The sequence below is a fragment of the Erinaceus europaeus genome, chromosome 17, assembly GCF_950295315.1.
Source record: "Erinaceus europaeus chromosome 17, mEriEur2.1, whole genome shotgun sequence".
Taxonomy (NCBI): domain Eukaryota; kingdom Metazoa; phylum Chordata; class Mammalia; order Eulipotyphla; family Erinaceidae; genus Erinaceus; species Erinaceus europaeus.
In genome coordinates, this window is record NC_080178.1 from 39,723,566 (window position 1) to 39,746,312 (window position 22,747).

General features: G+C 39.3%; 1 protein-coding gene across 1 annotated transcript in view; it reads left to right on the plus strand.

Moving 5' to 3' along the window:
- Nucleotides 1-22,747, plus strand: part of INTS4 (integrator complex subunit 4) — a 98,312-nt gene that overhangs the window by 38,840 nt on the left and 36,725 nt on the right. Inside the window, exons 9-12 of the mRNA XM_060177334.1 lie at nt 4,255-4,429; nt 5,921-6,126; nt 8,628-8,770; nt 22,612-22,727. Coding sequence (XP_060033317.1) covers nt 4,255-4,429; nt 5,921-6,126; nt 8,628-8,770; nt 22,612-22,727 — 640 coding nt within the window. The remainder of the gene's footprint in view (nt 1-4,254; nt 4,430-5,920; nt 6,127-8,627; nt 8,771-22,611; nt 22,728-22,747) is intronic.

The following is a 22,747-nucleotide window of genomic DNA, read 5'->3' on the forward strand; positions in this document are numbered from 1 at the left end:
GATTTCTGTCCTTCTGGTTGCTTTAGGGTTCCTTTGTTCTTCTTCTTCTTCTAGGTCTTTAAGATGTGCAATTAGGCTGTTTATTTGTGCTTTTTCTTGTTTCCTAATGTGTGCTTGTATAGCTATGAACTTCCCTCTTAGTATTGCTTTAGCTGTGTCCCAAATATTTTGATAGCTTGTGTCTTCATTTTCATTGAATTCTCGAAACATTTTGATTTCTTCCTTGATTTCCTCTTTGACCCAGAAGCTGTTAATAAATGTACTGTTGAGCTTCCACATTTTGGGACTGTGACTAATCTTTTATTGATTATTAAGTGTTAGTTTAATTCCACTGTGGTCTGAGAAGATGCTTGGGATGATTTCAATGCTCTTGAATTGGCTGATGCTGTCTTTGTGGCCTAACATATGGTCTGTCCTTGAGAATGACCCATGTGGATTTGAGTAAAATGTGTATTCCAGTTTCTTGGGATGAATAACTCTGAAAATGTCCAATAGTTCTAGTTTATCAATCTATTCATTTAACTCCCTTATGTCTTTATTGATTTTATGCCTGGATGATCTGTCAAGTTGAGAGAGTGGGTTGTTGAAGTCCCCTACTATGATTGTGTTACTGTAGACAGCATATTGTTGGGTTGTGTTTTCTGATCCATCTTCCTACTCTGTGTCTTTTAATAGGTGAATTCAGGCCTTTGACATTTATTGATATCAAAGATTGAAGATATTTTAACGCCATTCTTGTAGAGTTTCAGAGTGTTTTGATATATGTCCTATTTGTGGTGGTCTGATTGTTTATAGGAGACCTTTCAGAACTTCTTTCAGGGCAGGCTTGGTGATGGTTGATTGCCTCAACTGTTGCTTGTGTGAGAAGGTTTTGATGCCTCCATCTAGTCTGAATGACAGTCTAGCAGGATATAGTATTCTTTTTGAAAGCCTTTCTCATTGAGCACTCAATAGATATCTTGGGAGAAGTCTGCTGCTAATCTTATGGGTTTTCCTTTCTAGGTGACTCTTTGTTTTTCTCTTGCAGCCTTCTTCAGGATCCTTTCTTTATCCTTATTCCTTTCCATTCTAAGTATGATATGTCTTGGTGTCTTTAGGTCTGGCTTAATTCTGTTGGGGACCCTCTGGGCTTCTTGAATCTTTATGTCTTTGATGTTGTCTAGACTAGAGAAGTTTTCAGGTATTATGGCCTGGAAAATGCTTTCTTCCTCTCCTTCTCTTTCTTCCCCTGGTTTGCCAATAATGCGTATATTATTTCTTTTGAAGTCATCCCATAGGACTCTGTTGTTGTTTTCAGCATCTCTTAATCTCTTTTTGACATCTCTTACTTTTTTTTTAGTTGTCTCTAATTCATCCTCCATCTTGCCAATTCTGTCTTCAGCCTCATAGATTCTTTTCTCTCTGCCCTTTACTGCTTTCTGGAGTTCATCTATTTTGTTGCCTTGCTCTGATACTGTTTTAGCTTGTTCAGCTAGTGCATTCTTAGCTCAGCGATTTCAGCTTTCAGCTCTCTAATAACCATGAGATAATTAGTATTTTCTTCCATAGTCTCATTTGTTGTTCCTGCGTTTCTGATTACAATTTTTTCAAATTCTTTACTCACTCCTGTTATTATTTCCTTAGCTAATGTTTGAATGTTGAACTCGTTATTTTGTGCTTCATCCTCTGGAGGACTTTTAGCTGGACTCATGTCCTGGTTCGATTCTCCAATATTTTTTCTTGTTGTTTTAACCATTTTATATATTATGTTATGAGTTCCCTTTATCAGTACTTTTCAAATTATTGATCACTATTGCCTGGATTGACTTGTGTCTAAGTAATTTAATTAAAGGGTTTACCGTGGTGGAAGTTAACAGTTTTTTCAATCCCTGAGTTGGAGCTCATTGGTGTAAAAGCCTCTTTTTTTTTTCTTCCCTGTAGGCTGTGGGAGCCTGAGGGCTTTTAAACTGTCAATAGGTTTCTTAGCTTTATCACTGACTCCTGACCAAGAGATAAAGCAGGGTGTGGCAGAGATAATCCAGTGGTTATGCAAAGAGACTTTCACAGCCCCTCAGCTATGCCACCGAGGTATAGGTCTTCTCCTGAGTTTCCTGGTTAGATCTCTGTCCCCTGGTGTCCCTCCTTGTCGCTCTTCCAGATTCTGAGGGTAGTAGCAATGGAGACTCAGAGTTGCACTTGGTGAGTCTCTGGGGAGTCCCCTCCTCCCTTAAGCTGTCCCCTTGTTGGTGGAGCAGACTGGAGGTGGTGTCTCCACTGATAAACTGCTGAACTGTTAGCAGTCACTTAATCTCTCCTTATGCTCCTCTCTCCTCTCTGTCACCAGCCACACGTGTTTGTACTCACCGGAGATTTACTGGGTTCCTGTGGTCATTCTAGACCTGTCTTGTTTTGGTCCCGTGTGGTATCCTTTGGTATTCCTAGTTGATCTGGGAGAGGAGAGGAGAGGAAAGAAGAGGAGAGGAGAGGAAAGAAGAGGAGAGGAGAGAAAGCGATCTGCTGCTCCTGGGCAGTAGTTTCTTTAGCTGTGCAGAAGATTTTTAATTTGATGTAGTCCCATAGGTTTATACTTGCCTTAGTCTTCTTTGTAATTGGATTTGTTTCATTGAAGATGTCTTCAAAATATATGTGGAAAAGAGTTCTGCCAATATTTTCCTCTAAGTATCTGATAGTTTCTGGTCTAACATCCAAGTCCTTCATCCACTTGGAATTTACTTTTGTATTTAGTGAAATATAGTGGTTCAGTTTCATTCTTCTGCATGTTTCAACCCATTTTTTCCAACACCATTTGTTGAAGAGACTCTGCTTTCCCCATTGAATAGTCTGGGCCCCTTTGTCAAAGATTAGGTGTCCATAGGTGTGGGTGCTTACTTCCAGGCTCTCAATTCTATTCCACTGGTCAGTTTGTCTGTTCGTGTTCCAGTACCAAGCAGTTTTGATGACAATGGCCCTGTAATACATTTTGAGATCTGGAAGTGTGATGCCTTCAGTTCTATTCTTTCTTAGAATTGTTTTGACAATTCTAGGTCTTTTCTGGTTCCAGATAAACATTTGTAACATTTGTTCTATTCTCCTACAAAATGTGGTTGGGATCTTGATAGGGATAGCCTTAAATTTGTATATGACTCTTTGTAGTATATTTATTTTGATAATGTTAAGTCTTCCAACTCATGAACATGGAATATCTTTCCACTTCTTTGTATCATTTTCTATTTCCTTGAGTGTGACTTATTTTTTTTTCCTGTTGTTACCCTTGTTGTTTATCGGTATGTTATTATTATTGTTGTTGATGTCATTGTTGTTGAGAGAGCAATGGAGAGAGGAGGGCAAGACAGAGAGGGGGAGAGAGATAGACACCTACAGACCTGCTTCACAGGTGGGGAGCCAGGGGCTTGAACCTGGATCCTTATTCCGGTCCTTGGGCTTTGTGCCATGTGTGCTTAACCTACTGTGCTACTGCCTGTCCTCCTAATTGAAAGAAGTCTTTCACTTCTTTGGTTAGCTTTATTCCTAGATATTTTATTGTTCTTGTTGCTATATTAAAAGGAATTAATTTTTGGATTTCATCTTCTTCTACCTTAATGTTTGCATAGAGAAATGCCACTGACTTTTGAATGTTAATCTTGTAGCCTGACACCTTACTGTCTTGCCTGCTGATTTCCAAAAGCTTCTTGCTGGATTCTTTAGGTTTTTCTATGTTTACTATCATGTCATCTGCAAATAGGGAGAGTTTGGCTTCTTCTGTTCCAATCTGTATCCCTTTAGTTCCTTGCTCCTTCCTGATTACAATGGCAAGAACTTCCAACACTATGTTGAATAGTAATGGTGATAGTGGGCAGCACTGTCTAGTACCTGATCTGAGGGGAAATGCTTCCAGTTTTTCACCATTGAGTATGATGTTGGCTGTGGGTGTGCTATATATAGACTCCACTATCTTGAGGTATTTTCTGTCTATTCCCATTTTTTGTAGCATTTTAATCATGAAGGGATGGTGGATTTTGCCAGAGGCTTTCTCTGCATCTATTGATATGACCATGTGGTTTTTGGTCTTGCTTTTTTTCATGTGGTGGATCACGTTGATTGATTTATGTATATTAAACCAACCTTTCATCCCTGGAATAAACCTCACTTGGTCATGTTGAACAATCTTTTTAATATACTAATGTATCCGTTTGGCCAGAATTTTGTTCAATATTTTGGCATCTGTGTTCATCAGAGATATAGGTCTGTATTGGTAATTATTTTTGTCCCTTTCAGAGGAAACGCACTGCACATGAGCGTGCCAAGGAGCTTTACAGTTCAGGAGAATTTTCCAGTGGCAGGAAGTGGGGAGATGATGCTCCCAAAGAAGAAGTAGATACAGGGGCTGTGAACTTGATCGAGTCAGGAGCTTGTGGAGCCTTTGTTCATGGGTTGGAAGATGAGATGTATGGTAAGTCTGATTGGATAGTGTCATATTAGATTCGGAATCCAACTGGGAATATTATGATTAAGAAGCCAATACTTTACACATTGTGCCATCTCTTGAGCAGCTTCCTTTTCTCTTGACCTTGCAGCTCCTTCAAATGTTGCCTGAGTGCACACTTGGTAAAGAAAACTGATACTGATTGGGTTAAATGCCTCCTTTTCAATTTTTTAATGTTTTTTATTTTTAAATATTTATTCCTTTTTGTTGCCCTTGTTGGTTTTTATTGTTGTAGTTATTATTGTTATTGATGTCATCGTTGTTGGGTAGGACAGAGAGAAATGGAGAGAGGAGGGGAAAACAGAGAGGGAGAGAGATAGACACCTGCAGACCTGCTTCACGACCTCCCTGCAGGTGGGGAGCCAGGGCCTCAAACTGGGATCCTCATGCCGGTCCTTGCGCTTTGTGCCACCTGTACTTAACCTGCTACGCTACTGCCTGACTCCCTCCTTTTCATTTTTTATATGTGCTTTTCCATTGTACCACTCATTACTATGCAACATGTTAATTACTCTCGTAAGGTTCTTGGAGACTGTCTTGATCATTTTTGTAACCTTATTAAGTATAAAGCTAATATGTAGCAATCCCAGGACCTGATTGCACTTGTTAAGATACAAGAGAATCATTTTTTGTTTTGTTTTTATTTTGTTTTTGTCTTATCATATTCAATTTCTTTTCTTTGCCCTCTGCACCCTTAGGGAAGCTTTAATGAATTTTCAACATTGTAAGAAATACAGTAGAAATTGTCAATGGGCTGGTGAAATAGCTCACTGGGATAATTTGCTATGTTCTCTACCCAAGTTTGAGCTGAGCCTCCACCTCATTGAAGAACATTTGGTCTCTTTCATGCTTTCTCAGCCTCTCTGCCTTTTCTATCTCTATAGAAATAATTTTTTAAAAGAGTCGTTTTTCCTACTTATAGCAATGGTGTACATGCAAGGCAAATTACTAAGTTCCTCGGTTTCTTTTTGGAGTTGTATCAGTTCAAGTAGGTTATACTGATTATCTCACATGAGTAAAGTAGGTTATACTGATTATCTCACATGGGTAAAGCTCTAGAAGAATCAGCAGTTAAAGTATTTGGGTCCAATTCTGACTTGCTTTGAATTATTAGCAGTTTTATATTTAAACTCATCTTGTGAAGTGGAGAAAAAGTTTCATTCTATGAAAAGAAGGAATTAAGGAGGTAGGTGATAGTGCACCCAGTCGAGCACACATGTTGTGGTTAGCAAGGACCTGGGTTCAAATTCCCACTCCTACCCTTCCCTCTCTTTTTTCCATCCCTCTCTGTTTTTTTCTGTCCTTTCTATCTATCTATCTATCTATCTATCTATCTATCTATCTATCTATCTATGTTTTTTTAAAGGGGTGAGAAAATTAGAGTGTGCAAGGAAAATCCAAATGAGAAGGAATTTGTCTTGGGCTAGATGTGTAGTTTTTTTTGTCTTGTTTCTATAGAGGTTCGCATTGCTGCTGTGGAGGCTCTCTGTATGCTGGCCCAGTCTTCACCTGCTTTTGCAGAGAAGTGCCTCGATTTCCTGGTTGACATGTTTAATGATGAAATTGAAGAAGTGCGCCTACAGTCCATACATACTATGAGAAAAATCTCTAATAATATCACTCTTCGAGAGGATCAGCTTGATACTGTCCTGGCTGTCTTGGAGGTGAGTCATAGTTTGCTACTAATTTATCAAATACTTACTGAATGCTATTTAATAAAAAAATAAATAGTACCCCTTCTACCTTATGTTTTTGTTCACTAATCCTTTCTTAAATAAAAAATTTTTAAAAAAATAAATAAATAAAAGATAGATGTAGTGCTAGGTATTGGTGACACTATTGGATATAAAGCAGCATAGTTCTACTTCTGTACATTTCCAATATGGAGGAGGTTGACTGTTAAATGGAAAACTCACATGAAAACTTGGTATTTAAAAAAATACATTTATTTATTTTATTGAAGAGAAAAAGAGAAAGACTGCTCAGCCTGGTTATAGTGGTGCTGGAGACTAAACCTAGGACCTCAGAGCCTCCGAGACGAAAGTCTTTTTTGTATCACCATTATGCTGTCTCCTGAATCCTGAAGTTTGTTGTTGCTGTGATAAGGAAGGAATAAAATATTTTGGGAAATACAGAAAGTATCTAATGTGAATTATCTGAAATAAAGTAGGAAAGAAGTAGTGGACACTTGAAGGAGAAGTACTTAATGAGACTTTTTAGAAGAAGTAGCACTGAAGGTACGGTAAGCAAGTCCCAATACTAGGGACAATGGCTAATGTTACAGTGGTGAGAATAAACATAACATATTCAAGAAACCATGCTTTATTTATAAAATTCATGTTTTATTGATTTAACATTAGTGTAAAGCATTACACTATTATGTGTTTAACACACTATACCCACTACCAAAGTTCCTGTGCCATCTCACCAAATAGAATCTCCTACCTGTCTCCTCTTCTTCATTCTCACCAGTAGGCACCATATCTTTACAGAATCTAAGAGTCTGTTTATTTTTTTTTCTTTTGGCAAGTTTGTTTTAGTTATCTATAGTCCACAAATTAGTAAAAACACTGGGCAGTCTTTTACTTTATTTTCACTTAACATCATCTCCAGTTCCACCCATTTTATTCTGAATGACACAGTGTCATCTTTTTTTTTTGGTCTTTCAATTATTGATTTAATTGATCGACAAGTCCATTGGTTAAAAGGGGCACAATTCCCACCACTAAAGTTCCATATCCCATCCCCTCCAATGGAAGCTTTCCTATTCTTTATCCCTCTGGAAATATGGACCCAGGATCATTACGGGGTGCAGAAGGTGGGTGGTCTGGTGTCTGTAATTGCTTCTTTGTTGGACATGGGCATTGGGAGGTCAATACATACTCTCAGCCTATTTCTTTCTTTCCATAGTAGGTCAGGGCTCTGGAGAGGTGGGGTTCCAGGACACATTGGTGAGGTCGTCTACCCAGGGAAGTCAGATTGACGTCCTGGTAGCATCTGCAACTTGGTAGCACAATGTCATCTTTTTAAATGACCAAATAGTAAGAAATTTATTTTAGTTATTTATGTTTATATTTTGTTTTATTTAATTTTTTAATATTTATTTTCCCTTTTGTTGCCTTTGTTGTTTTTCATTGTTGTAGTTGTTGTTATTGATGTCGTCGTTGTTGGATAGGACAGAGAGAAATGGAGAGAGGAGGGAAAGACAGAGAGGGAGAGAGAAAGATAGACACCTGCAGACCTGCTTCACCTTCACCTGCAACTGATAGATAAAGTAGGAGGAAAGCAGTGTCCTGTATTTGAGGCATTGAAGTAGTATTACACTTAGACAGTGAAATGGTGAGCTAACGTAGTCAGCCAGGGAAGCTGAATTTGACAGTAATCTTTTTTTTTAATTGAGGGATTAAAGGTTTACAGTCAACAGTAAAATACAATAGTTTGTAGATGCATAACTCTCTGTCTTTCTCCCTCTCTGGCTCCCCCTTCCTCTCCATTTCGGAGTGTCTCTATCTAATAAATAAATAAAGATAATAAAAACTGTTGGGCAGAGGGTTGATAACATAATGGTTATGCAAACAAATGCTCATGCCTGAGTCTCCAAAGTCTCAGGTTCAAGCCCCTGTACCACTATAAGCCAGAACTGAACAGTGCTCTGGAAAAAAAAAAAAAAAGAACTATTTTCACTAAAGTCAGTTCATGCCTCTGAGTTACTTGCAATTTTATAGAGAGAACAGCAGTATAAACCAATTAGTACAAGATAGTGTCAAAATGTAAGGTAAGGACTGACATTCTAGTCAGATAGGTAGCATATTGCCACAGGTTAAGGCTGGAAGGAGTTCGGTGGCACAGCATGGGCAATGAAGTGTTGAAAGGTTCACGTGGCTACTGGGAAGATGTGGCAGGAGATGGCACTGGAGAATTGAATGGGGAAATGATCGTGAAGGACCTGTGTGTTATGCTGAGGGACCTGAAGTTTTTACAAATCCCAGTTCAAGTGCCATTTCCTCTGTAATATCTTCTCAACTACCAGTCTCTCTGGTCCCAGGATATTGAGAGAATCTTTACCCTAGATCCCCATTGTAACCTTTACAGTCCTCCACAAAGACTAACCAACAGTTACTAAAATTAGTATTAGTATTATTAATATCATTATCATTTCTTTTAGGATTCATCTAGAGACATTAGAGAAGCTCTTCACGAACTCTTATGCTGTACTAATGTTTCAACCAAAGAAGGGATTCATCTTGCACTGGTGGAGCTGCTGAAAAACTTATCCAAGTACCCTACCGATAGGGACTCCATATGGAAGTAAGTACCTGCTGCTCATTTGCTCAATAATGATAATGTATGTAGTACATTAAGATGGTAAATCTACAACACTAACAGCAACAATAAAAAAAAAGATGGTAAATGTACAGTGTTGACATTTATTCAGTGGATCATCATAAACTGAGGGTAAATGAACCTCAGTTTGCCTTTAGTTTAGAAACTGTATAGTTTATTTTTACCATAGTGCTGCTCAGCTCTGTCTTATAGTGATGTTGGAGATTGAATCTGGGACTTCTGGTGTCTAGGGCATGAAAGTCTTTTTGAATAAGCATTATGCTACCCCCCCCCCCAACTGTAGAGTTAGTTGATTTTCAGAAAAATTTTTACTGAAAGTAGAAAGCTGGGTCCCAAGTGGTGGTACACCCAGTAAAGCAGACACATTACCATGTGTAAGGACCCAAGTTCAGTCTGGTCTTTACATGCAGTGGCAAAGCTTCGCAATGAAGTAGTTGCAGATGACTCTCTGTCTCTATCTTCTTTCTTTCTGCATTTCTTTCTATTCCTATTAAAAAGGAAAAAAAAAAAATAGAAAACTATAGGCCATAGTAGGCATTTTAAAAAGATATTAAAGGGGGGGTTTCCCGGAAGATGGCGGACTGAGAAGCTGCTAGCCACTGAGCTCCGAACACATCTCCTGGAACAGTAGGATTTTCTGCCTTTAGCAGGCCAGCCAATAAGGGGTCATAGCGGTGACAAGAAGGTGACTATAACTTAATTTGGGTTAAGAATTAGAGTAGGGGGGGAGTCGGGCTGTAGTACAGGGAGTCGGGCTGTAGTACAGCGGGCTAAGCGCAGGTGGCGCAAAGCACAAAGACCAGCATAAGGATCCCAGTTCGAGCCCTGGCTCCCCACCTGCAGGGGAGTCGCTTCACAGGCGGTGAAGCAGGTCTGCAGGTGTCTATCTTTCTCTCCTCCTCTCTGTCTTCCCCTCCCTCTCTCCATTTCTCTCTGTCCTATCCAACAACAACAACAACAATAATAACTACAACAATGAAAAAAAAACAAGGGCAACAAAAGGGAATAAATAAATAAAATTTAAAAAAAAGAATTAGAGTAGGGGAAAAATTCTTTTTTCTTTTAATTTTCAAGCATACCTCCCCCCCCCCCCCCCATAAGCAGTCCCTGGGGACCAGCTCCTAGCAGGATACCCCACAACACCGAACAGGGTGCTTTTTTGAATTCACTGATACACATTTGGGAAGTTCCTTGCACTACTCTTTAATTACAACTCTTTTTCTTATCTTCTCCCTTTTCTCTCTCTTGTCTCTCTCTCTCTTTTTTTTTTTTTTTAATCTTGTCATACACTTCTTCCTCCTTCTTTGCCTTTCTGAATTTGTGAATTACTTTGGGGAAGAAATCTGACTCAGAGTGGACTCTCTATGTGTGTATCTCTGCTCTAGTTCCCTTTCCCCTCTTGTTACCCCTAGAATATACAGTGGATAGTAGATTTGCATAACTGTCTATTCTTGCTATCCTCTCTTTCTTTTCTCTTTCTTCACTGGGATTTGGTCACTATTTTTTCACGGACTGGAGAAATTGGCTATCTGGTAACGATTAAACTACTTCAATACTTACTTCAGTTGCTACTGTAATTCCGGAGGTTGGTGAGTGCAATTGTCATAAAGGTATTTAGTACAGTGTTACTTGTACTCAAGACACAACAACTGAGGAACAACAGAACATAAAAAAAAAAAGAAACACATAAATAAAAAAAAAATGGGTAGATCAAAAACAAATAAAACTGCTACTCCAATGAATGAAGACAAGAGCCCAGAAGAAACTACAAATCAGCCAGAAGTAACCATAGATAAGAAAAGTATGCAAGCAATAATAAACTTATTAATCACAGAAATGAAAACAACATTGGAGGAAAGGAATGGCAGTATTAGGGAAACAACAGTTGAGACCCCCAAGGAAAATACTGATTATCTTGAGGCAATTAGAGAACTGAATGCTGAAATAGCTGTAATGAAGAAAGAAGCTGAGGCAAGGGAAAGCAGACTAACGGAAGCAGAAAACAGAATTATTCAGACAGAGGATGAGTTAGAGAAAACAAAGAAAGAGGTGAAAGAGCTTAAAAAGAGATTGAGAGACACTGAAAACAACAACAGAGACATATGGGATGATCTCAAAAGAAGTAACATTCGTATAATTGGCCTGCCAGAGGAAGAAAGAGAGGAAGGGGAAGCAAACATTCTAGAGGAAATAATACAAGAAAACTTCCCAGACCTGAATAACAGAAAGGATATCAAGGTTCAAGAGGCCCAGAGAGTACCAAACAGAATCAACCCAGACCTGAATTCACCAAGACACATCATAGTCACAATGAGAAGAAGTAAGGATAAAGAAAGGATCCTAAAGGCTGCAAGAGAGAAACAGAAAGTCACATACAAGGGAAACCCATAAGATTATCTGCAGACTTCTCCACTCAAACTAAAAGCCAGAAGGGAGTGGCAAGATATCTGTCGAGCCCTGAATGAAAAAGGGTTTCAACCAAGGATAATATATCCTGCTAGACTTTCATTCAAACTAGATGGAGGGATCAAAACCTTCTTAGATAAACAACAGTTAAAGGAGGCAACCATCACCAAGCTGGCCCTGAAAGAGGTACTAAAAGACCTCTTATAAACAAGAACATCACTATAATACTTGCAATATATCAGAGCAAACAAATTTTTTTTTAGAACAATGGCACTACAATACATTAAATCCATAATATCAATAAATGTCAATGGCTTAAACTCACCCATCAAAAGGCACAGGGTGGGGGGATGGATCAGAAAACATAACCCAACCATATGCTGCTTGCAAGAATCCCATCTGTCACAACAAGATAAACACAGACTTAAAGTGAAAGGATGGAAAACTATCATACGGGCTAACGGACCACAAAAAAGGGCAGGAACAGCCATTCTCATCTCAGACACGATAGATTTTAAATTAAATAAAGTAATAAAAGATAGGCAAGGACATTACATAATGATTAGAGGATCAATCAGCCAAGAAGACTTAACAATTATTAACATCTATGCACCCAACGAGGGACCATCTAAATACATTAAGCATCTACTGAAAGAATTTAAAAAATACATCAATAGTAATACAATAATAGTGGGAGACTTCAGTACCCCACTCTCACACTTAGACAGATCAACAAAGCAGAGAACCAATAAAGATACAAGAGAATTGAATGAAGAGATTGACAGACTAGACCTCTTGGACATTTCAGACTCCTCCACCCCAAAAAACTGGAATGCACCTTCTTTTCAAATCCACATAACACATACTCAAGGATAGACCACATGTTAGGCCACAAAGACAGCATCAATAAATTCAAGAGCATTGAAATCATCCCAACTATCTTCTCAGACCACAGTGGAGTAAAACTAACATTTAACAACAAACGGAAAATTATTAAAAGACACAGAATTTGGAAACTAAACAACATGCTCCTTAAGAACCACTGGGTCAGAGACTCACTCAAACAGGAAATTCAAATGTTCCTGGAAACTAATGAAAATGAAGACACAACCTATCAAAATATTTGGGACACAACTAAAGCAGTGCTGAGAGGGAAACTTATAGCCATACAATCACATATTAAACACCAAGAAGAAGCTCAAATGAACGACCTTACTGCATACCTCAAGGACTTAGAGGAAGAGGAACAAAGGAACCCTAAAGCAACCAGAAGGACAGAAATCACTAACGTTTGAGCAGAAATAAACAACATCGAAAATAAAAGAACCATACAAAAGATCAATGAAGCCAAATGTTGGTTCTTTGAAAGATTAAACAAAATTAACAAACCCCTAGCCAGACTCACCAAACAAAAAAGAGAGAAGACTCAAATTAATAGAATTGTAAACGATGCAGGAGATATCACAACTGACACCACAGAAATCCAGAGAATCCTGCGAAACTTCTATAAAGAACTATATGCCACCAAGCTAGAGAATCTGGAAGAAATGGAACAATTCCTAGAAACCTATGCACTTCCAAAACTGAACCAAGAAGAACTACAAAATCTAAATGCACCAATCACAGACAAAGAAATTGAAACCGTTATTAAGAATCTCCCCAACAACAAAAGTCCTGGACCAGATGGCTTCACAAACGAATTCTACAAAACTTTCAGGAAACAGTTAATACCCATACTTCTTAAGCGATTCCATAAGATTGAAGAAACAGGAATACTCCCTTCCACCTTTTATGAAGCCAACATCACCCTGATACCAAAAGCTGATAGGGACGGAACAAAAAAGGAAAACTACAGACCAATATCTCTGATGAACATAGATGCCAAAATATTAAACAAGATCTTGGCCAACCGGATACAGCAACACATCAAAAAGATTGTTCATCATGACCAAGTGGGATTCATCCCAGGAATGCAAGGCTGGTTCAACATCCGTAAGTCAATCAATGTCATTCACCACATCAATAAAAGCAAAGCCAAAAACCACATGATTATCTCAATAGATGCAGAGAAAGCCTTTGACAAAATCCAACACCCAATTCATGCTCAAAACTCTACAAAAAATGGGAATAGATGGGAAATTCCTCAAGATAGTGGAGTCTGTATATAGCAAACCTATATACAGTCTATATACAGCCAACATCATACTCAATGGACAGAAGCTGAAAGCATTCCCCCTCAGATCGGGGACTAGACAGGGCTGTCCACTGTCACCGTTACTCTTCAACATAGTATTGGAAGTTCTTGCCATAGCAATCAGGCAAGAGAAAGAAATCAAAGGGATACAGATTGGAAGGGAACAAGTCAAGCTCTCACTATTTGCAGATGATATGATAGTATACATAGAAAGACCTAAAGAATCCAGTAGAAAATTACTGGAAGTTATTAGGCAATATAGCAAGGCATCAGGGTACAAAATCAATGTACAAAAATCAGTGGCATTTCTTTATGCAAACACTAAATCTGAAGAAGAAGACATCCAGAAATCACTCCCATTTAAACTGTTTCAGCAAAATCAATCAAATACCTAGGAATAAAGTTGACCAAAGAAGTGAAAGACTTGTATACTGAAAACTATGAGTCGCTACTCAAGGAAATAGAAACTGATACCAAGAAATGGAAAGATATCCCATGCTCATGGATTGGAAGAATAAATATCATCAAAATGAATATTCTCCCCAGAGCCATATACAAATTTAATGCAATACCCATCAAAGTTCCACCAAGCTTCTTTAAGAGAATAGAACAAACACTACAATCATTTATCTGGAACCTGAAAAAACCTAGAATTGCCAAAACCATCTTAAGGAAAAGAAACAGAAATGGAGGCATCACACTCCCAGACCTTAAACTACATTATAAAGCCATCATCATCAAAACAGCATGGTACTGGAACAAAAATAGGCACACAGACCAGTGGAACAGAATCGAAAGCCCAGAAGTAAATCCCAACACCTATGGGCATCTAATCTTTGATAAGGGGGCCCAAAGGATTAAATGGAAAAAGGAGGCTCTCTTCAATAAATGGTGCTGGGAAAACTGGGTTGAAACATGCAGAAGAATGAAATTGAACCACTTTATCTCACCAGAAACAAAAATCAACTCCAAATGGATCAAAGACTTAGATGTCAGACCAGAAACAATCAAATACTTAGAGGAAAACATTGGTAAAACACTTTCCCACCTTCACCTCCAGGACATCTTTGATGAATCAAACCCAATTGCAAGGAAGACTAAAGCAGAAACAAACCAATGGGACTACATCAAATTGAAAAGCTGCACATCCAAAGAAACTATTAAACAGAGAGACCCCTCACAGAATGGGAGAAGATCTTCACATGCCAGACATCAGACAAGAAACTAATCACCAAAATATATAAAGAGCTCAGCAAACTTAGCACCAAAAAAAGCAAATGACCCCATCCAAAAATGGGCAGAGGAAATGAACAAAACATTCACCTCAGAGGAGATCCAAAAGGCTAAGAAACATATGAAAAACTGCTCTAGGTCACTGATTGTCAGAGAAATGCAAATTAAGACAACACTAAGATACCACCTCACTCCTGTAAGAATGGCATACATCAAAAAGGACAGCAGCAACAAATGCTGGAGAGGATGTGGGGAAAGAGGAACCCTTTTACATTGCTGGTGGAAATGTAAATTGGTACAGCCTCTGTGGAGAGCAGTCTGGAAAACTCTCAGAAGGCTAGACATGGACCTTCCATATGATCCTCTCCTGGGGTTATACCCCAAGGACTCCTTAACATCCAACCAAAAAGAGGTGTGTACTCCTATGTGCATAGCAGCACAATTCATAATAGCTAAAACCTGGAAGCAACCCAGGTGCCCAACAACAGATGAGTGGCTGAGAAAGCTGTGGTATATATACACAATGGAATACTATGCAGCTATCAAAAACAATGAACCCACCTTCTCTGACCCATCTTGGACAGAGCTAGAAGGAATTATATTAAGTGAACTAAGTCAGAAAGATAAAGATGAGTATGGGATGATCCCACTCATCAACAGAAGCTGACTAAGAAGATCTGTAAGGGAAACTAAAAGCAGGACCTGATCAAATTGTAAGTAGGGCACCAAAGTAAAAACCCAGTGGTGAGGGGTAGACATGCAGCTTCCTGGGCCAGTGGGGGGTGGGAGTGGGTGGGAGGGATGGGTCACAGTCCTTTGGTGGTGGGAATGGTGTTTATGTACACTCCTAGCAAAATGTAATTAAAAAAAAAAAAAAGATATTAAAGTGGCCCAGGTGGTGGCACAGCTGGTTGAGCACACATGGCTTGTGTCCCTGGTCCCCTACCCGCAAGTGTTAGGTTTGCAAGTGGTGAAGCAGTGCTGTAGGTGTCTCTCTGTCTCTCTCCCTATTATCCATTTCCTTCTCAGTTTCTGGCTGTTTCTATCCAGTAAATAAATATTTTTTAAAAAAAAAATTTTTTTTTTTCTTTTCCTCCTCCAGGGTTATTGCTGGGCTCGGTGCCTGCACCATGAATCCACCGCTCCTGGAGGCCTTCCCCCCCCCCCCTTTTGTTGCCCTTGTAGCTTTGTTGTGGTTATTATTATTGCCCTTGTTGACGTAATTCGTTGTTGGATAGGACAGAGAGAAATGGAGAGAGGAGGGGAAGACAGAGAAGGGGAGAGAAAGATAGACACCTGCAGGCAGACCTACTTCACCGCTTGTAAAACGACTCCCCTGCAGGTGGGGAGCCGGGGGCTCGAACTGGGATCCTTACGCCGGTCCCTGCGCTTTGCGCCACATGCGCTTAACTCACTGCGCCACCGCCCGACCCCCTTAAAAATTTTTTTTAAAAGGATAATAAAAATTGAAAATAGCTGTAGACTTGCTCTGTAACATTTTTGATATCCGGCTTTTTGTTTTACCCACTTGTTCATGCTTGTTCAGTTCATTTAATTTTTGTACAACATTCATTTATTGATTGTCTTACAGGAGTATTCACTCATTTGAGGGTGTGTGGGTTTGGGAATAGGCACATATTCATATAGTAATTATATGACAACACAAAAAGAATGATTAATTCTGCTCAGTGAAAGGAATTGATATGAAATGTTCCAGTAAACACTTTTGACCTCAAAATAAGAATTCTGGTTATGAAAGGTGGAAAGCCTGGCCTTTAAAAAAAATGGGTTAAGTGCACATGGCGCAAAGTGCAAGGACTAGCGTGAGGATCCTAGTTTGAGCCCCTGGCTCCCCACCTGTAGGGGAATTGCTTCACAGGCGTTGAAGGAGGTCAGCAGGTGTGTTTCTCTCCCCCTCCTCTCTTCATTTCTCTCTGTCCTATCCAACAACAATAACCACAACATTAAACAAAGGCAACAAAAGGAAAAAAAAGTGGCCTCCAGGAACAGTGGATTTGTGATGCAGGCACTGAGCCATAGCAATAAATCTGTAGGGGAAAAAAAACCAAAAACTTTTAAGTGGCTACTTTTGATAATTTCCAGAATTAAAGCAACAGTCTAATTTTTGATGGGGGGGTGGTCTTTAAATAAAATTGGATTTTGTTTACTTGATTTTTGTTTATATGTCATACTGGGGATAAATCCCAGGCCTTATGAATAAAGCAGAATTTTGAATTGAGGAAACCTAGTGCTGGTTCGCATCCTATCTTTGAAAAAGACTAAAGCAACTCTGAGGTCATTTTGCTCATTGTCCTGTCTGCAAGGTTAAGTCTAGTAGTAACTAACTTTTCCTCTTTGTACAAAATTTGACCATGGTATATCCACGTTAAATAAATATGAGAAGTTGTCTTCAAATGGTGCTTTAAAAAAAAAAAAAAAGAGGGAGTCGGGCGGTGGCACAGTGGGTTAAGCGCACGTGGTGCAAAGCGCAGGGACCGGCGTAAGGATCCCGGTTCGAGTCCCCGGTTCCCCACCTGCAGGGAAGTCGCTTCACAGGCGGTAAAGCAGGTCTGCAGGTGTCTATCTTTCTCTCCCCTCTCTCTGTCTTCCCCTCCTCTCTCCATTTCTCTCTGTCCTATCCAACAACAAAAGCAACGTCAACAATGGCAATAATAACTGCAACGAGGCTGCAACAACTAGGGCAACAAAAAGGGGGAAAAATGGCCTCCAGGAGTGGTGGATTCATGGTGCAGGCACCAGGCCAGCAATAACCCTGGAGGGGAAAAAAAAAAGAATTCTGGTTATTTGGTTCAACTAGAATATTTATGTCACTATCTTTATTGAGAAATGAAACAGAAAACTCCACTACCTTTTATTGTTACACATTTTCTTGTATTTACTATTTCTATTCATTATTTGATTTTAAAACTCAATATTTATGGGGCGGTAGCACAGTGTGTTAAGTACACGTGGTGTGAAGCACAAGGACCTGCATAAGGATACTGGTTTGAGCTCCTGGCTCCCCACCTGCAGGGGAGTTGCTTCACAGGCAGTAAAGCAGGTCTATAGGTAATCTATCTTTCTCTCCCCCTCTGTCTCCCCTCCTCTCTCTATTTCTCTCTGTCCTGTCTAACAATGACAACATCAATAACAACAATAACTACAACAACAATAAAAACAAGGGCAACAAAAGGGAAAATAAATAAATAAATTTTTAAAAAGTTTTAAAAAACTCAATATTTATTTACAAGTATTCTAAGGATTGTGAGAGGTGAATGAAGGAAAAGTCACAGTGGCATGCTTGTATTATGTTACTAAGTGTATTTACATAAATGAAAGTTTTAAAGAAAGTAGTGTGTTCTGTTATTGTGTCTTTAGTACACCAAATGCTTGCTGACAATTGCTATGTTAGGTGTTCAGAAACTTAAAAAATTCAACTAAAGGGAGTCAGGTGACAGCGCAGCGGGTTAAGTGTACGTGGCACAAAGCACAGGGACCAGCGTAAGGATCCTGGTTCAAGCCCTGGCTCCCCACCTGCAGGGGAGTTGCTTCACAGGCGGTGAAGCTGGTCTGCAGGTGTCTTAACTTTCTCTCCCCTTCTTTGTCTTCCCCTCCTCTCCATTTCTCTCTGTCCTATTCAACAACATCAATAACAACAGTAATAACTACAACAACAATAAAAAAACAAGGGCAACAAAAGGAAAAATAAATAAAAGTTAAAAGATGCAGCTAAAATACTTAAATATTAGTTAACAAAAGTGAAAGAATTAAGATGAGGTAGTCAAGGAAATAGCAAATAATATACTACAAGCCAGAATTGAAGTCTAGCTTTAGAGAGACCCAGATCCGATGTTCTCTGAGGAGACCCAATCATTTGTATTTTCCCACCTGAGATCTTAATAGAGCCAGCCTTTGCAATATCCACTGAGGCACAGTGAGTTAAAGGGTAGGGGGAACAGTCAGAAAATTAGTGAATTCAGTTTTTCCACATATTAGGAAAAGCAGGACTGGGGAAAAATATACTTCCTAACAAAATCATATTCATTAAATAAGATGCCTTTTATACCCTGTGTATTTATTAATTTGTTTATTAATTTCTTTTCTCTTTTGACAGTTTACCCAGTTCAGTTTCTGAAATCCTGTCTTCTTTGTTAAGCTCTCTCAGACATAGTGCTCCCTTTTGCCTTTGATAGGTAGAAAGCAAAATACATTTCACTTACTTTGAAGCATTTGTCATCTTTGCCTAGTTGAATTGAATTTTACTTATTTTTTAGCAGAGCACTTCTCAGCTGTGGCTTAAGGTTGTACCAGGGATTGAACTTGGAACCTCACTCAGTACCTCAGGCATGAAAAGTCTTTTGTAGAACCATTCATTATGTTATCTCCCTGGCCCCAGCCACTATTTATTTATTTTATTTTATTGTACTTTATTTTATTTGCCTCCAGGGTTATCACTGGGCTTGGTGCCTGCACTGCGAAGCCACTGCTCCTAGAGGCCATTTTTTCCATTTTGTTGTCCTTGTTATTATTATTTTTTATTATTGCTATTGTTGTTGGATAGGACAGAGAAAAATCAAGAGAGATGGGGAAGACAGAGGGGGGGGAAAATTGTCACCTGCAGACCTGCTTCACCGGAGGCCCAAACTGTGAACCATACACTGGTCCTTGGTCTTCATGCAACTATTTATTTTTATGAGAGAAAGACCAGAGCATTGCCCAACTCTGGTATAAAAATTTCTGGGGATTAAATCTATTGCCTTTGGTTTGCAAGTCCTGTTCTGTGTTTCTGTCTTCCCATCCTTTATATTTCTTTTGAATGCAGCACATCCCCACCCCCCCACACACACACCTGGGTTATTGCTGGGACTCGGTATTTGTACTACAAATCAACCGCTCCTGATGGACATTTTTTTCCTTTTTTTAAAGACAGAACAGAGAAAATTTGAGAGGGAAAGAAAGAAGAAAGATAGATACCGGGAGGCGGGCTGTAGCGCAGCAGGTTAAGCGCAGGTGGCGCAAAGCACAAGGACCGGCATAAGGATCCCGGTTCGAGCCCCGGCTCCCCACCTGCAGGGGAGTCACTTCACAGGTGGTCACTTCACAGGCGGTGAAGCAGGTCTGCAGGTATCTGTCTTTCTCTCCTCCTCTCTGTCTTCCCCTCCTCTCTCCATTTCTCTCTGTCCTATCCAACAATAATAATAACTACAACAATAAAACAACAAGGGCAACAAAAGGGAATAAATAAAATAAAAAAAATATTAAAAATTTTTTTTAAAAAGTTTAAAAAATAAATAAATAAATAAATAAATAAAAAAGAAAGATAGATACCTATAGACCTGCTCAGGAAACATTCCCACTGTAGATGGGGAGCAGGGGCTTGAACTCAAGTCCTTGCACTTGCTGGTTTGTACGTTTAACTGGTTATGCCACCGTCTGGCCCCCTGCAGCACACCTTCTAAGCATAACTCAACAAATAAAAAGTAATAATAAAGCATAATTGCCAGTTCTTGTGTAGTTCTTTACAACTTATAAAGAACATTCGTGTAGTTGTAATGATTAGGGGCAATCAATAAGTTAATTCAGAGCTAATTGAGTTCTTTGAAACTCTAAGCATTTTTACTGTGTTTCTTTTTTTTAGACTTTTTAAAAAAATTTTTATTTATAAAAAGGAAACACTGACAAAAACCATAGGATAAGAGGGGTACAACTCCACACAGTTCCCACCACCAGAACTTCGTATCCCATTCCCTCACCTAATAGATTTCCTATTGTTTATCCCTCTGAAAGTATGGACCCCGGGTCATTATGGAGTGCAGAAAGTGGAAGGTCTGGCTTCTGTAATTGCTTTCCCACTGAACATGGGCATTGACAGTTCGATCCAAACTTATTTATTAATGATAGGGAGGAATAAAACAAAAGAGAAAAAGAACACATGTGATACCTGGGATTGAATTTAGGACTTTATACTTGAAAGTCCAGCACTTTATCTTCTGTGCCACCTCCCAGTTCACTGATTCATTTTTTCTTACATAATCCTTATAGCAACTGTATGAAGTAATGATTTTTTTTTTTTAATTAATTAACAAAACCATAGGGTAGGAGGGGTACAACTCCACACAATTCCCACCGCCCAATCTCCATATCCCACCCCCTCCCCCGATAGCTTTCCCATTCTCTATCTAAGTAATGATTTTTAACTTCTATTTTATACATAAAAAAAACTTTTAAAAAGTTAAGCAATAAAGTCCAATTTTGTATTTTTAGAAGAGAAATTAGAAAATTGGCATCTAGGCTGGTCATTCAGCAGCTTTATGACTCTTGTCAACTTTTCTCCAATTCTCTTTGTCCTCAGAGTTTCAGAATGGTTACCTCATGAGACAGTATCTTATGACAGAGAGGCGAGACATACACTCATGGCATGCACTTAGTGAGAAAAACATCTCTTTTCAAGAAATATTTATTCCCTTTTGTTGTCCTTGTGCTTTGTGCCACCTGTGTTTAACCCGATGCGTTACCACCCAACTCCTGAGAAGAAAAGCATTTATTTTTTATTTTTTTATATTATTTATTTTCCCTTTTGTTGCCCTTGTTTTTTTATTGTTGTTGTTATTGATGTTATCATTGTTAGATAGGACAGAGAGAATTGGAGAGAGGAGGGGAAGACAGAGAGGGGAAGAAAAAGATAGACACCTGCAGACCTGCTTCACCGCCTGTGAAGCGACTCCCCTTCAGGTGGGGAGCCAGGGTCTTGAACCAGAATCCTTACTCTGGTCCTTGCGCTTCACGCCACGTGTGCTTAACCCGCTGCTCTACCGCCTGACTCCCGAGAAAGCATTTCTAAAGACGTTAGCAGCTGATTTGCTTTATGTGCGAGAACTAGGGTACTTGACTTTGCAAACCCATCACTTAAAAATAGGCTGGATTTGTCCATTTTAGACCACTGGCGGTTCAGCCCTGTTCTGAGTTTACCTTCTCTGAATACTTTGCTCCCTACCTGGTTTTACCTGGGTAAAATTGGGCTTCTCTTAGTGAAGAAGGTAGAGGAAATGGCTGACCACTAGTAAATGCCATACAAGATCTTTTTGAAAATCATTTTATTTGGGGAAAATAATAATTAATTCACAGGACAATTGTTGAGATACAGTTTGGGTGTAGTTTTCTCCTGAGGTACAAACAAGGATCCAGTTTCTTACCTCCTTGTGACAGGTGTCTGCATACCACTCCCACTGCCAGTACAAATCCCACTTCACCATTCTATCCTGGATCCCTGACATTCTCCACCCCCCTTTTCCCACCTAGGCCAGGATGTTTTATGTTGTTATAATAATACCAGGGTGTTTTTTTTAATCTTTATAAGAACTGCTTTTCTAGGACGATTAATAAGTTGCAGAATAACTGGATAATTTATCTGAAGTTATGAATTTCTTCGCAAGTTAAGAACTTCCAGCATTGAGGCTGGCAGTAGTGCAGCAGGTTAAGTGCACATGGCACTAAGCGCAAGGACTAGCATAAGGATCCCAATTTGAACCCCCCGGCTCCCCACCTGCAGGGGGGTCACCTCACAAGTGGTGAAGCACGCCTGTAGGTGTCTATCTCTCTCTCCCCCTCTCTGTCTTCCCCTCCTCTCTCGATTTCTCTCTGTCCTATCCAATAACAACAACAGCAATAACAACAATAACAACAACAAAAGGCAACAGAAATGAGAAAAAATGGCCTTCAGGAGCAATAGTGCAGGCACTGAGCCCTAGCGATAACCCTGGAGGCAAAAAAAAAAAAAAAAGGAAAAGAAAATGAATTTCCAGCATCACATGTTCCAGAGTGATGCTCTGTTTTTTTCTCTTTCTCTTTCATTAATTAATAAACAAACCTAAAAAAAGAATTGACTAATTTGAACCAGATTTTCCAATTTCAATTCTTTACTTTTTAAAGGATTCATTAATTTTTACTGACGTGGATTTTCATTTTGTTTCAGATGCTTGAAGTTTCTGGGAAGTCGACATCCAACACTGGTACTACCTCTGGTGCCAGAGCTCCTGAGCACACATCCATATTTTGACACAGCTGAACCAGATATGGATGATCCAGCTTGTATCCTCTCTGTTTAAGAC